The sequence below is a fragment of the Pelophylax lessonae genome (genome assembly GCF_965119305.1).
Source record: "Pelophylax lessonae genome assembly, chromosome: 4".
NCBI lineage: Eukaryota > Metazoa > Chordata > Amphibia > Anura > Ranidae > Pelophylax > Pelophylax lessonae.
Window position 1 is genome coordinate 128,619,902 of NC_138771.1, and position 12,597 is coordinate 128,632,498.

A 12,597-nucleotide genomic window follows, 5' to 3' on the forward strand; every position below is an offset into this window, starting at 1 on the left:
TTTTACTGTTTCATATCCTAATTGTTTGCACTATATATAGGTTGTTTGCACGTGGATTTACCAGGTAAGTGTCTGACGAGAAACACGTCAACCTTGTTCCTTGTGGGTTTGTCATTCACCTCAATTTCTTCCAGGTAAATTAAAGTATATGTGAACCCTCACCTTATAAAAGAACCCATTCAGATGAATATATAAAGTCAAAACATTTGTGTATACATTATAAAATACCCTTTTCCCCTTTTTTTGTTTTTATAAGTATTCACATACCTTCTGTTCTCAGATGTATCAGGAGCTCAGAGAAGTGGGGGGGGAAGAAACCGTGCACTGGTCATAGTGAATGGCTGTGCAAGGAGGGGGCATGTAAGCACCAGCCTTATCATTGGAGGAGAGCAGGCCAAGTTCCCAGCACAGCAAAAAAAACTGACCATAGTGAGTTCTCATGCCTGGTGTGATCAGTTTTTAATAGGAAAGCAGAGGGACTGGCAGAAACACCAGGGATTTTACACAAAGGAAGCAATGAAAAATACGCTCATTCATACAAGTACATGGTACAGCAAACACATATCAAAAATGTTGTTGGGTTTACATTTTTTTTTTTTGTTTTAACAGATCTACTGGCAGGATCATCAGGTAGTAAAACATAAAATGTTATAGGCGAGACTCAAACTTATTTTAAGAGTACAGATCGTAATAGCTACATCCCAACCAGCAGTGGTCACCACCCTAAATGGATCTCAGCTGTGCCGAAAGGGCAACTGCTGAGGATAAAAAGAAATTGTAATAGAGATAAAGATTTTAAGGAACAATCAGAAGTCCTAATTAAAAGGTTTGAAGAGAAAGGATATAAGAGAAAACACCTTGAAAAAATAAGAAATCAAGTGGGTGGCCTGGAGAGAAAAACATTACTGGCAGATAAACCCAAAACTGTGAATAATAGGAGTTTTGAAATTGCATTCTGCACTGAGTTCAATCAACAATATAAACAAGTGGAGAAAAGCATAAGGAAGCATTGGAGCATCTTACTGAGAGATCCTATTTTCAAAAAAATGTTGCCTAATAAGCCTAAATTTATTTACAGAAGGCCTCCTGTTCTTAAAGATAGGATTGTCAAGAGTATTCCCAACCCCCCAAAGAAATTAGTTACATTTCTGGATAGAACAGGTTTTTATAAATGTGGGCGCTGTGTGGCTTGCACCACCTGCCGGAAGGACAAAAGAAGGAGTATAAAGAAATTTGAATCCTGGACCACAAAAAAAGAATATGAAATAAAAGAATTTATTTCTTGTAGCAGCACTCATGTGACATATTTGTTACAATGTGAATGCGGCCTGCAATACGTGGGCCGTACCACAAGGGAGCTGAGAATACGTCTGAGGGAACACATTTGTAACATTAAGAAGGGGTTCCGCAAACACAATCTTTCGAACCATTTTAGACTTTTTCACAACAAAGATCCCTCTAAATTAATTTTTTGTGGCATAGATAAAATCAATGCACATTGGAGAGGAACACACATGAGGAGAGCTGTTTCTCAAAATGAAACTTGGTGGATCCAACAGCTTAAGAGCATGGTCCCCTCAGGCCTTAATGTAGATTTAGACATTAATTGTTTTATAAATGATTTTTAATTTATATATTTTTATATATTTACACTTTTATATCTTTATATAGTTGGAGTTTGTAGATCACCAACTCAGCACACATCCCTTTATGATCTTTAAGTGGAATTTACACAGGATAATTATTAATTGATTTATGAGCTAGCGACATATGTGGCTGAGTATTGTATAAAATTTGTATTGGGATCCAAATTAGAGTCCGATATGGACATATGGGTGATAATAACTATATGATAGGCTGCTAGGATATTATGGTGCAATATAACATTATTATTGTATGTTGATAATATATTGTAGATGTGTTGTATTTATTTCTGTATGTAGGTGTGTTGTATTTATTTCTGTATGTAATGTATATGTATAGGGACAATCAGGAATGAGAACCGGAACTGGACGTTTTTTGATTTTGGATTAGTTTATCGTTCAGTATATTATACACATCATATACGTGGCTGGGTTGGCTTAGCCACATATATATATACATTTTGCATATTTCCACTATATACGGCTTTGGTTCCGGGTGGACTAAGATGGAGTATGACAGTCGGCAAAATGGGGTGAACTAAGATGGCGGCGTTCCATTTCCGGTTTTCGTCATTTCCGGTCCGACGCAGGTGTTTATGGTAATTTTAAATTGTGAATGATATATATAGTAGTACGTGTTCGTGACGCCCTCGCTTTTGAGAACGCTCTGATTGGCGGAGCGAAACGCGTCAAGCCGTCCGAACACGTAGTACGTCATTTCCGGCTGCAACCTCTTCCGGCTTCCGGCTACACGGGTGGAACGCACGGCCATTCGTTTGGCGTCCCGTGGGTTTGCTAAAGGCGGATTGATTCTTTTTGTTTTGTAAGTGTATCTTTTTATTGCGTGTAAAATAAACCTTTTAGAATATACTGCACGATGATGGCCCTTTTCTTTTCATGACATTGGGGAGCATCACCTGGATATTTATCTGGATATAGAGGCACAGGAGATCTACAGCCTATACCTGTTGGTGATCCATAAGAGGCGGTTACCTTATCCAGCCAGTTTTTAAGGCGATATTACTCTTTGTTTCTGGTGAGTGTGGGACCGAGAGGGGAGCACTAACTCACAAGGACTGAGCACCGGCACTTTATTTATATACCTTGAGCACGGAGCACTTTTAGTAGCACAAGAGACTTGCACTCTATTCAGTTTGGAAGAGATTTATTGCTATGAACTTTATATTTATAACTACTTTTGATATATGATATGTCACACATATGAGTTATTGCTAATATTTATGCTGTTATATATTTATATACACAGTTGCACAGTTTATGTATAATATTTAAGCTGTTATATTTACTATATTTATATACACAGTTGCACAGTTATTTGCACGAGCACTTTATGATGTTATTTATTTATTAGCACAATTGATATTTATGTTTATGGTTTCGGTTTAAGCAGCGCAGGTACTCAGTTTTTTAGCATTGTTTGAAAGGTATCAACCTCTCTACCTAGCAGCAGCTTATGCATTTAATTTATTAATTTATTACTTAGTTATTAATTTTATTTATATTCACCGAACCGAGGTTTCCTAAGCGCAAGCCCCTCACACTCTAAAACATAAAATGTTATAGGCGAGACTCAGAAAAACAATGAGCCTTGACAAAAGGAACAAGGCCCCCGAAATGCATAGCAGCCCACCCACATACCCGACACCACAACACACTTTTGACACCTACAGTCAGGTCCATAAATATTGGGACATCGGCACAATTCTAAACTTTTTTTGGCTCTATACACCACCACAATGGATTTAAAATAAAACAAACAAGATGTGCTTTAACTGCAGACTTTCAGCTTTAATTTGAGGGTATTTACATCCAAATCAGGTGAACGGTGTAGGAAGTACAACAGTTTGTATATGTGCCTCCCACTTTTTAAAGGGACCAAAAGTAATGGGACAGATTAACAATCATAAATCAAACTTTCAATACTTGAATGCAAATCCTTCGCAGTCAAGTACAGTCTGAAGTCTGGAACGCATAGACATCACCAGACGCTGGGTTTCATCCCTGGTGATGCTCTGCCAGGCCTCTACTGCAACTGTCTTCAGTTCCTGCTTGTTCTTGGGGCATTTTCCCTTCAGTTTTGTCTTCACCAAGTTAAATGCATGCTCAGTCGGATTCAGGTCAGGTGATTGACTTGGCCATTGCTTAACATTCCACTTCTTTCCCTTAAAAAAAACTTTGGTTGCTTTCGCAGTATGCTTCGGGTCATTGTCCAACTGCACTGTGAAGCGCCGTCCAATGAGTTCTGAAGCATTTGGCTGAATATGAGCAGATAATATTGCCCGAAACACTTCAGAATTCATCCTGCTGCTTTTGTCAGCAGTCACATCATCAATAAATACAAGAGAACCAGTTCCATTGGCAGCCATACATGCCCACGCCATGACACTACCACCACCATACTTCACAGATGAGGTGGTATGCTTTGGATCATGAGCAGTTCCTTTCCTTCTCCATGCTCTTCTCTTCCCATCACTCTGGTACAAGTTGATCTTGGTCTCATCTGTCCATAGGATGTTGTTCCAAAACTGTGAAGGCTTTTTTAGATGTTTGGCTAACTTTAATCTGGCCTTCCTGTTTTTGAGGCTCACCAATGGTTTACATCTTGTGGTGAACCCTTTGTATTCACTCTGGTGAAGTCTTCTCTTGATTGTTGACTTTAACACACATACACCTACCTCCTGGAGAGTGTTCTTGATCTGGCCAACTGTTGTGAAGGGTGTTTTCTTCACCAGGGAAAGAATTCTTCGGTCATCCACCACAGTTGTTTTCCGTGATCTTCCGGGTCCTTTGGTGTTGCTGAGCTCACCGGTGCATTCTTTCTTTTTAAGGATGTTCCAAACAGTTGATTTGGCCACACCTAATGTTTTTGCTATCTCTCTGATGGGTTTATTTTGTTTTTTCAGCCTAATGATGGCTTGCTTCACTGATAGTGACAGCTCTTTGGATCTCATATTGAGAGTTGACTGCAAAAGATTCCAAATGCAAATAGCACACTTGAAATGAACTCCTTGTAAATGGGATAATGAGGGAATAACACACACTTGGCTATGGAACAGCTGAGCAGCCAATTGTCCCATTACTTTTGGTCCCTTAAAAAGGGGGAGGCACATGTACAAACTGTTGTAATTCCTACACCTTTCACCTGATTTGGATGTAAATGCCCTCAAATTAAAGCTGGAGGTCTGCAGTTAAAGCACATTTTGTTTGTTTCATTTCAAATCCATTGTGGTGGTGTATACAGCCAAAAAGTTTACAATTGTGTCGATGGCCCAATATTTATGGACCTGACTGTAGCTACCTTGCTTGTGGTTGTAGACACAGTTGGTCTAACCACATAGGCTTTCGCTGGCATTGGTTCAGAACCCTCTGCTGCATGATAGGTCAAATCTTGATGTTTCGATGGATTCATGCATCCAAGTTGTTGATGTGCTCTCTTATGATCCCTGGCTGGATACAGTTGTTTTTTTTACAAGCTCCAGCTCTTTGCTTTTCCATATAAGTGGATCCTCAACAAATTGGTTCTAGGAGTTGTAGAACTTAAATAACTTTTCCCGTGCCCACAGTTTGGTCTACTGAGACTTTTCTAAATACGGATTTTATGGTGAATGATCATACGGTGAGGAATGCAGGGTCCATGGTACACACTGTGTATGTACTAGGTCTATTGTGGTTTATACATGTACTGAAACTTTTAATTGTTATTTCTTTGCTTAATTGTATGATTACTAAAAAAAAGTCAAAAGTGCACATTATAACAGTTACTCTTCCAATTGCTTACACACAACGGATCCCTCACCTTTGCCACTGGAATTGTTGTGTCTGTTTCCACCAGGTAACAGTGAAGGAAATCGATTTACACAATACCCGCTCTTAGTATAAGCTGCAGTGGAGCCCTAAAACAGGATTAAGAGTGGTAAAAATAAAAAGGTCGACCAGTGAATAACTTGTGTCCAGTCATAACAGCTACACCTTCAATTACAAGCACACCTATCATGAGAAAAATATGGGGGCTGAAATTCCTGGCATTCTGTATCTAGCTTCAGAACTTGGGTCACTGACCTAAAAAGAGTATGCAGTAATGTGTGTCAAGGAAAGGTCCAAGATAGTAGAGCCTAATTAAAACAGAATTTACTTGCAGGTCTACCTCCCATGACAGATCTAAAAATAATTATTTTTTCCACCTTTTAGGATAGTGGACAAGCAATTTGATTGATTTATTACAGGTATTCATATAACCCCAACAATTTACACTGCTTTTTACATATTGTACATTCATATTAGTCCCTGCCTTTAATGAGCTCAAAACCTAAGCTCCCGCTCTCACATGCGTCCCTTTCTTACATTCCTATTAGGGCCAATTTAGACAGAAGCTAATTAACCTACCAGCACGTCTATGGAGTGTGGGAGGAAACCAGGGTACCTGGAAGAAATTCATGAAAGCACAGGGAGAACATGCAAACTCTATGCAGGTAGTGTTCTGATTTGGATTTAAACAGAGGACCCCAGTCCTACAAGGCAGAAGTGCAAACCAATAAGTGACTGATATGCTTATTTCTTTATGCCCATGTGGCTAACTGAAAATCCAGAATCACTGATTTATAGAACAGCAATTATAAACTACATACAGCTAGAATCACTGATTTATAGTACAGAAATTTATTAAAAACTACATACAGCTGTTTCAAGCAAGAAGACCACTATCAGTGCAGCATGTGGAAACCATAGACTCTATGGAGTAAGGCTTAAGGAACATCCACACCATAATGTTTATGGTTGTTTCATTGTGTTGGTCTATAAGCCCTACTCCATAGGAATTGTGGTTTACAAACACTGCACTGATGATGGTCAACTAGCCTGAAATAGCTGTATATGTAATATGCTGTATTCGCTTCTCTGCCTTTTGGCTAAGATCAAGTGTAGTATCTGTTCTGATCAGTGTCCAGTAAGGGTACTGTGCTGTCATTCTGGCTTGACCGGGAGCTGGAGTGGCTGGCTATGTAACCCTGCTGGAGTGGTGGGGGATTGGAAGGCTAGTACCGGCTGATACAGAAATTGAGGTGCCCGCAGGCTGGCAGGGCCCAAGAGTAATTCCTCCGGGAAAACCGGAAGAGCCCAGTTCCTCCTGATTTTAGTGGATCTAACTTGTCTAGCCATGGGCTGGGAAGGCAGAGTCCATGGTGTCTGTGTCCCCTTGGAGTGGTCGCCTTAGAGGTGCTCTTAGTAACCCCACAGTGGAAACGGCACATGGTCACTCAAACTTTTTCTGCACTGCACCTTTTTAGGGCTGGGCCTTTTGGCTAAGTCGGGAGGCAATTTTTTTTTCTTCCAGGCCTCAGGGCCCGGCCGCTATTTAATTTAATTATTTTCCTCCACTGTCTTTCACTTTTGTGTGTGTTTTTTTTTCAGGAAGATGAAGGGTGTGAGTCCTTGGGCTTGCCCTGATGTTTAGGGAGAGGATGTGTGGCCCTCAGGTTCCTACCTCCTCTGCCTCTGGGGGGTCTCTCTTCAGGAGAGTCCCTCGACCTAGTATTCGATGGTCGGCTTCGGCTGACCTAGAAGAACGGGGTCTGCCAGGCCTTCTGGCTAGGCAGACCATTGGAACCCTATGTCCTCAGAGGATTAGGGGGAGGTCCTACCCCTTTGGGGGATGGACAAAGCACACACACACACTCTTAAGTGGACTTTTCTGTCTGTGTGTGTGTGTTTTTCACATGCACTTTTTTTGTATACTTAATGGTTTTTCTGGTTTTTTTCACCTGTGGATTAAAAAAAAAAAAAAATAGCTGTATGCAGTTTGGGATAAATGGCCCTATAATAATAGGCTGTATCCTTACTATAAACCGGTAGTTATAATTCAGTTGGCCACAAGGGGGCATAAAGGAATGATTTTTAGGGCTCCGTTCACTATCCAAAAAGGAGGAATAAACCCTTTAAAAGGCTAAGTTCAGCTCTTACAAGATGACCCATGGTAAAAAAAAAAAAAGAAAAAAAGGAAATTTTATATTTTTTTACTCGGCAGTCTGTAAGGAATTGCACCTGCGATCAGCAGACCAGGCTCCTGCAGACACTCAGCATAGTTGTCTGCCCGTACCTCATATCGGCAGACAGTAGCTGAATGGCAGAAGAAATAATGAACTGAGAGGATGCTCACCAGCATCCTCGTAGTTCAATGAGAACTACAAGCTGTTAGGCATGGAGGTCAACAGTAGATGTAGTTCATTAATTCACAGAACTCTATTAAATGAATGAAATGGCTGTGTGGGCAGAGTCTCACATGGATGTGCTGTTTTTAAATTCTGACAATGGGTGCGGGGATAAGATCCCCTGTCCACTGTCACAGGGGGTGGCAGGTAGAGGAGGCAGGAGCTGGAAAATGTTACATGTTCCACCATAAAATATGCAACATAAAATATGTAACGTAAAATATGGGCGGAACATGTAACCTGTTTCGGAGGTGAACCTATCCTTTAATTTTTGGATCTGTGATGAAAGTGAGACCTGAAACTCACTTATGTGCGCTCTATTGTGTGTTTCTCACTAATTATGTGGGCTTTCTGATTCCTGTCTGCCTACCCTCACCATAATGTTTTCTTGTTCTGTAGAGAAAAGTCACTAATCCTTACATCTACTGTATCCTTCCAATTGCTTAAATATTGAATCAAAATCATTATTATAACAGCAGGGCGAATATCAGAATAGAAGAAGAGGTCAGCAACAGTAGCCTGCATAATTTGTCTCAAGACAGGTCTTCTTTAAGCCAGCTAAATAGTCAGCTTTTTACAGAAGGAAATTTAACATACCTCCAGGACTCTGATTTATCTACTTTTTCCCAGGAAGAAAGGAGGAACCCGCTGCAAGCACCCTTTAGACCTGAGGAAGTGAAAATTGCCATTTCCTCCACACAGAAGGGAAAGGCCCCTGGTACAGACATCTTCTTAATCTAATATAAAGTGTTTTAGAAACCTCTAAACCATCACTTTCTGCAGCTAATTAATTCCATTATAAAAGGCTAGTTAGCAACTTTCAAGAAAAATGATACCAGCCCACATTATTCATCCCCAAAGAAGACAAAAGAGCAAGCTTTGCTAAAATGAAGGGTTAATTAATAAGCTTGAAAGTTGCTGAAAAGAATGGTCTAAATTGTCTTGATAAATTATTGCAATGCATTCCAAATAGCCAAATTTAGCCTAATGAGGCACATGATTTACTTCCAATTTAAAATATAAGCCTAAAGTTTGGAATTCTCTTTCTTTCTTTAAATAGTCCAATGTAAAATACATATACCTGAAAGCCAGCTTATTTCAGTTCCATAAAAGGTTTTGTAGAAGACTTCATAATGCCACGGAGCAGAAAAATAGCTGCAACAAGTTTGTTCTTGCAGTCCTCCTCCTCTAGTTTTCAGAAATCCACCTTAGCAGCTATATTGATTCATCATACGCTAGTAAGCTAAGCGGCAGAACCCCTGTAATTATTACTCAGCTCTGCACGCTAATCAGCACTCGATTCATTAAAAACTGCAGTGTAACGCTGAACCATAATTACAAGCAATACCAATGACACATTCAATCTACAACACATTTACCATTCCTATTACGAAAAAAAAGTTGCTTTAAATATATGATAAGCAGGACTATTTCAGGAGCAATCTAATGCGGAGATTTTGTGTTATAAATTCAAATAGCTCACCTTAGATGCCACAATCAAGGAACGCTTTCCAGTTGGGCACACTGCAAGCAGCCAGAGATCAGCCAGGTCTGGAGGGACTTCTATCAACCACTCAGAGAGCATTATCTGGAGGGTTAAGAAGACAATACATAAATAATAAGTGAAAACACATAAGCTAAACATGAAATATGTAACAAACCCTTAATTGCAAAGTACTAAATAAAAAAACATGAAGTCACAAAATATTAGGCTGTAAGGTAAATGACCTGGTTAGCATAATGCCTTGGTAGCTTCTTGCCAGGATCCACATCCATCTCCTCCTCTTCACCCCCCACTCCATCTTCTTTTTCTTGTTTGTCATCTATCTTCTCTTCCTCTTTCTCTGTCCAGTCCCCTTCAGCCAGTCGACGGGCATGGTTTACATAGTCTAACCGTTTCCTAAAAAGGTAACATCTAAGCATTCATTTTCTCCAATATATAAAAAATGAAGCATAGAACACATAAAGTACTTGTTATTCACAGCAGCTCCAGTTCTGAAAAATACTGCACTGCAACAGTGTGACTGGGCCCTTAGTGCTTACACCTACTTTAACCCCTGCTTACTGGGTTGTGGGTTCTGCACAGTTCAGCCACCCAGGCAGATCAAGAGTTAGCCTGCCAAGATCCTCATCTCTTCTGCTGCCTCTCGGGTCCTGCGTCACCATGTTTTTCTGTGACTTCATTGGGAGGCTCTTTCAGGCTCAGCCAGTGGGCCTCCCCCTTGTGAATAAACGATCATGCCTTCTGGGATATGTGACATACATTTCCCAGGAGGCCCGATGCATGTCATTTGCCTAGGCGAGTGATGTCCATGGAGGGTGGGATGAAACGTTTTTCCATTAAAAAAAGGTAAATAAAAAAAAAATAATTTGTGTAGGGGAGTGGAGAATGAAAGTTTCTTGTGAGGGGGAAGATTCTATTTGGGTGCAGTACCCCAAGCAACCAATTGGAATTCACTTTGCTGAACTTAGACCAAAACAATTTAGATTCTGATTGATTACTATTACTTACTTTCCTTACATTGTATGTATGTAAATCCTAACAATGAAATTTTCTTATTTGCTTCCTTTTGGTCCTGTAAAAATACCTTGGAAAAAGGTGTTTAAATGTTCTGTGAGTGCAAAATATACCTGTTTTTTTAAAGCCCATAGCGTGTGAAACACACTCAAAAGACTTAACACCCGGTGCATAAAAAGTGCACACGCGCAAACGTGAAGAAACACAAAAACTGCACAGGCTGTGCGAATGGTCTGACCTCCGAAGAGGTTGGACCTATACCTTGATCCCCCGGGGCGCAAGACTCCTGACAGGGACTGAGGTACTTCCTATGGTTTGCCTGGCCGAGACCTGGCAAACCCCGTTCTCCAGGGGGACTGCCGAAACAGCCCACCCCAAGTACTGGGTGGAGCTCCCCCGAAGGGAGACCCCATGAGAGAGGGTGAACTAAGCCAGAAGGCCATGTCCACCCCCTCCCAAGACTTTCAAGGTAGGCCCGGAGACCCACACCGTACTCATCGTGCAGGAAAAAATGGTGACAGTGAAGTGACAAACACTACAAAGAAAAAGCACACACAAACAAAAAAGGTGGGGAATGGGAAGTGGAGAGGTGAATTAGTGCCAATGTGAAAATACAAAGGCAGGCCTTCCGGCCGGAATAAAAAATTCCTCTGGTCGAAGCCAAAAGGCCTTGCCCAAGAGGCAGGTGCTGAAAAAGTGTGTAGGTGCAGTGACCATGGTGCCGAAAAACTCAAGGCGAGCTGCCCCTCACCAGTGAGAATTAAGGCACCCCTGGGCTGCCACCCCAGGGGCACGTACACAACGGGCTTTTTCTATGTCGGCCCAAAGGCCAGACCCAGTGTAGCCCTATCCGACCAGGAGGCATCAGAACTTTAGACAGCTTAGGGTGAACCTACCTTCAACTGGGGACAAGCGTTTTGCAAGGCCAGATTCAACCCAGGAGGAAAGGCTCTCCCACCGCAATCCGCCGTTCCTTACCAATCACATCCAGGAGAAGTACTAACTGGCCACGGAACCAATCCAGTTTTCTCGCTCCCTTCAAACTGGTAGGGGCGGACCCATTCAAATCAGGAAGGCAATGGAACCATCTGGCTTTCTCTGGTGTGGCTTACTTCCCGGTCCTCCAGTTACGCCCAGAGCGCCCCGGTTCATTTCGGCCCCCACCGATACTAACCATCAGGTTCCATACCAACTGATAAGAACAGATACTACACTTGATCTTAGCCAAAAGGCCGAGAAGCCCTGTTGGTCCAGCCAAAAATCGTGTAAGCTGATAACATCCTGTGTATCCTGCATGTACTGCACTCTTATTAGTTACAGCGTTCCCAGTTATCTTAGGGGGACTACTGAACATTTATAATGAAGAGAGGGAGAGGATTCTGTAGTATAAATTTGATGCAGCATGTGTAAAACCCCTTCTGGCCACCATGTTATGTTGAGGTGGGTGGTTGGGGGGTCAGTAAAACTTTGTCCTAACTATTTTTAGGGCTCCCCTCAGCCGCAAGTCTACAAAGCATCCACCACATCCAAGGACTGGTGAGCCGCATCTGATTAAACTTTTGGGTTTAGATACACTTTTAACTAAGATTTCTGTATTGATTCTTGCTATACATTGTCCACAGCTTGAGAATTCTATTTTTTTTTTTTTAATAAACCAATAATTATCATGGTGATGTTGAAATAATCTATACCCCTAAACATCCAAATTTCAAGAAACAGCAGTAAATACGGTATTTCATTCAAGAATGTCCTATAGCTCACGCTTTTTGTAGTTCCAGAAGTTTCCTCCGGCGTTCACTCTGTTCTAGAGAGCTGTATTTGCCCTTGTATTGTGCTAGCCGCGGGTGGGGAGCAGAAGGGCTGTTAAGTTGTGAAGAAACCGAGAAGCTTCCAGCGAGGGCTTCTGCGAGAGTGTCCATCACGAAGGTTTAGCTGACTGGGAGTCACAGAGAACCCTGTAAAAACATGAAACACCATATACGGATTATGAAATGTAGGAGTCACTTAGATACTGATAGAATAGCCAACTCCTGCAGATCTTTATTGGACACACTAGATATAAAAAGGGCACAAATTTACTATAGGATGTTAGTTCACCTTTTCAGAAATGAAACACTTTAAAGCTCAGTCACCAAAGTGACACATTTCATTCCTTCAATGCAAGTACTGTCCCTGGTGCTGATTAAAACACATATATACACTATATATATAT

The 12,597-nt window shown here is 41.2% G+C and overlaps 1 protein-coding gene across 1 annotated transcript in view; it reads right to left on the minus strand.

The window, feature by feature from the left end:
- The window catches only part of LOC309552550 (tyrosine-protein phosphatase non-receptor type 9-like), a gene marked incomplete at its 3' end in the record, with an annotated part of 136,324 nt that extends 123,961 nt beyond the window's left edge, over positions 1 to 12,363 (minus strand). Inside the window, exons 1-4 of the mRNA XM_082253505.1 lie at positions 12,147 to 12,363; positions 9,596 to 9,767; positions 9,351 to 9,455; positions 5,461 to 5,557 (exon numbers count right to left, since the gene is read on the minus strand). Coding sequence (XP_082109631.1) covers positions 5,461 to 5,557; positions 9,351 to 9,455; positions 9,596 to 9,767; positions 12,147 to 12,304 — 532 coding nt within the window. The 5' untranslated portion in view covers positions 12,305 to 12,363. The remainder of the gene's footprint in view (positions 1 to 5,460; positions 5,558 to 9,350; positions 9,456 to 9,595; positions 9,768 to 12,146) is intronic.
- Between the last annotated feature and the right edge of the window lie 234 nt (positions 12,364 to 12,597).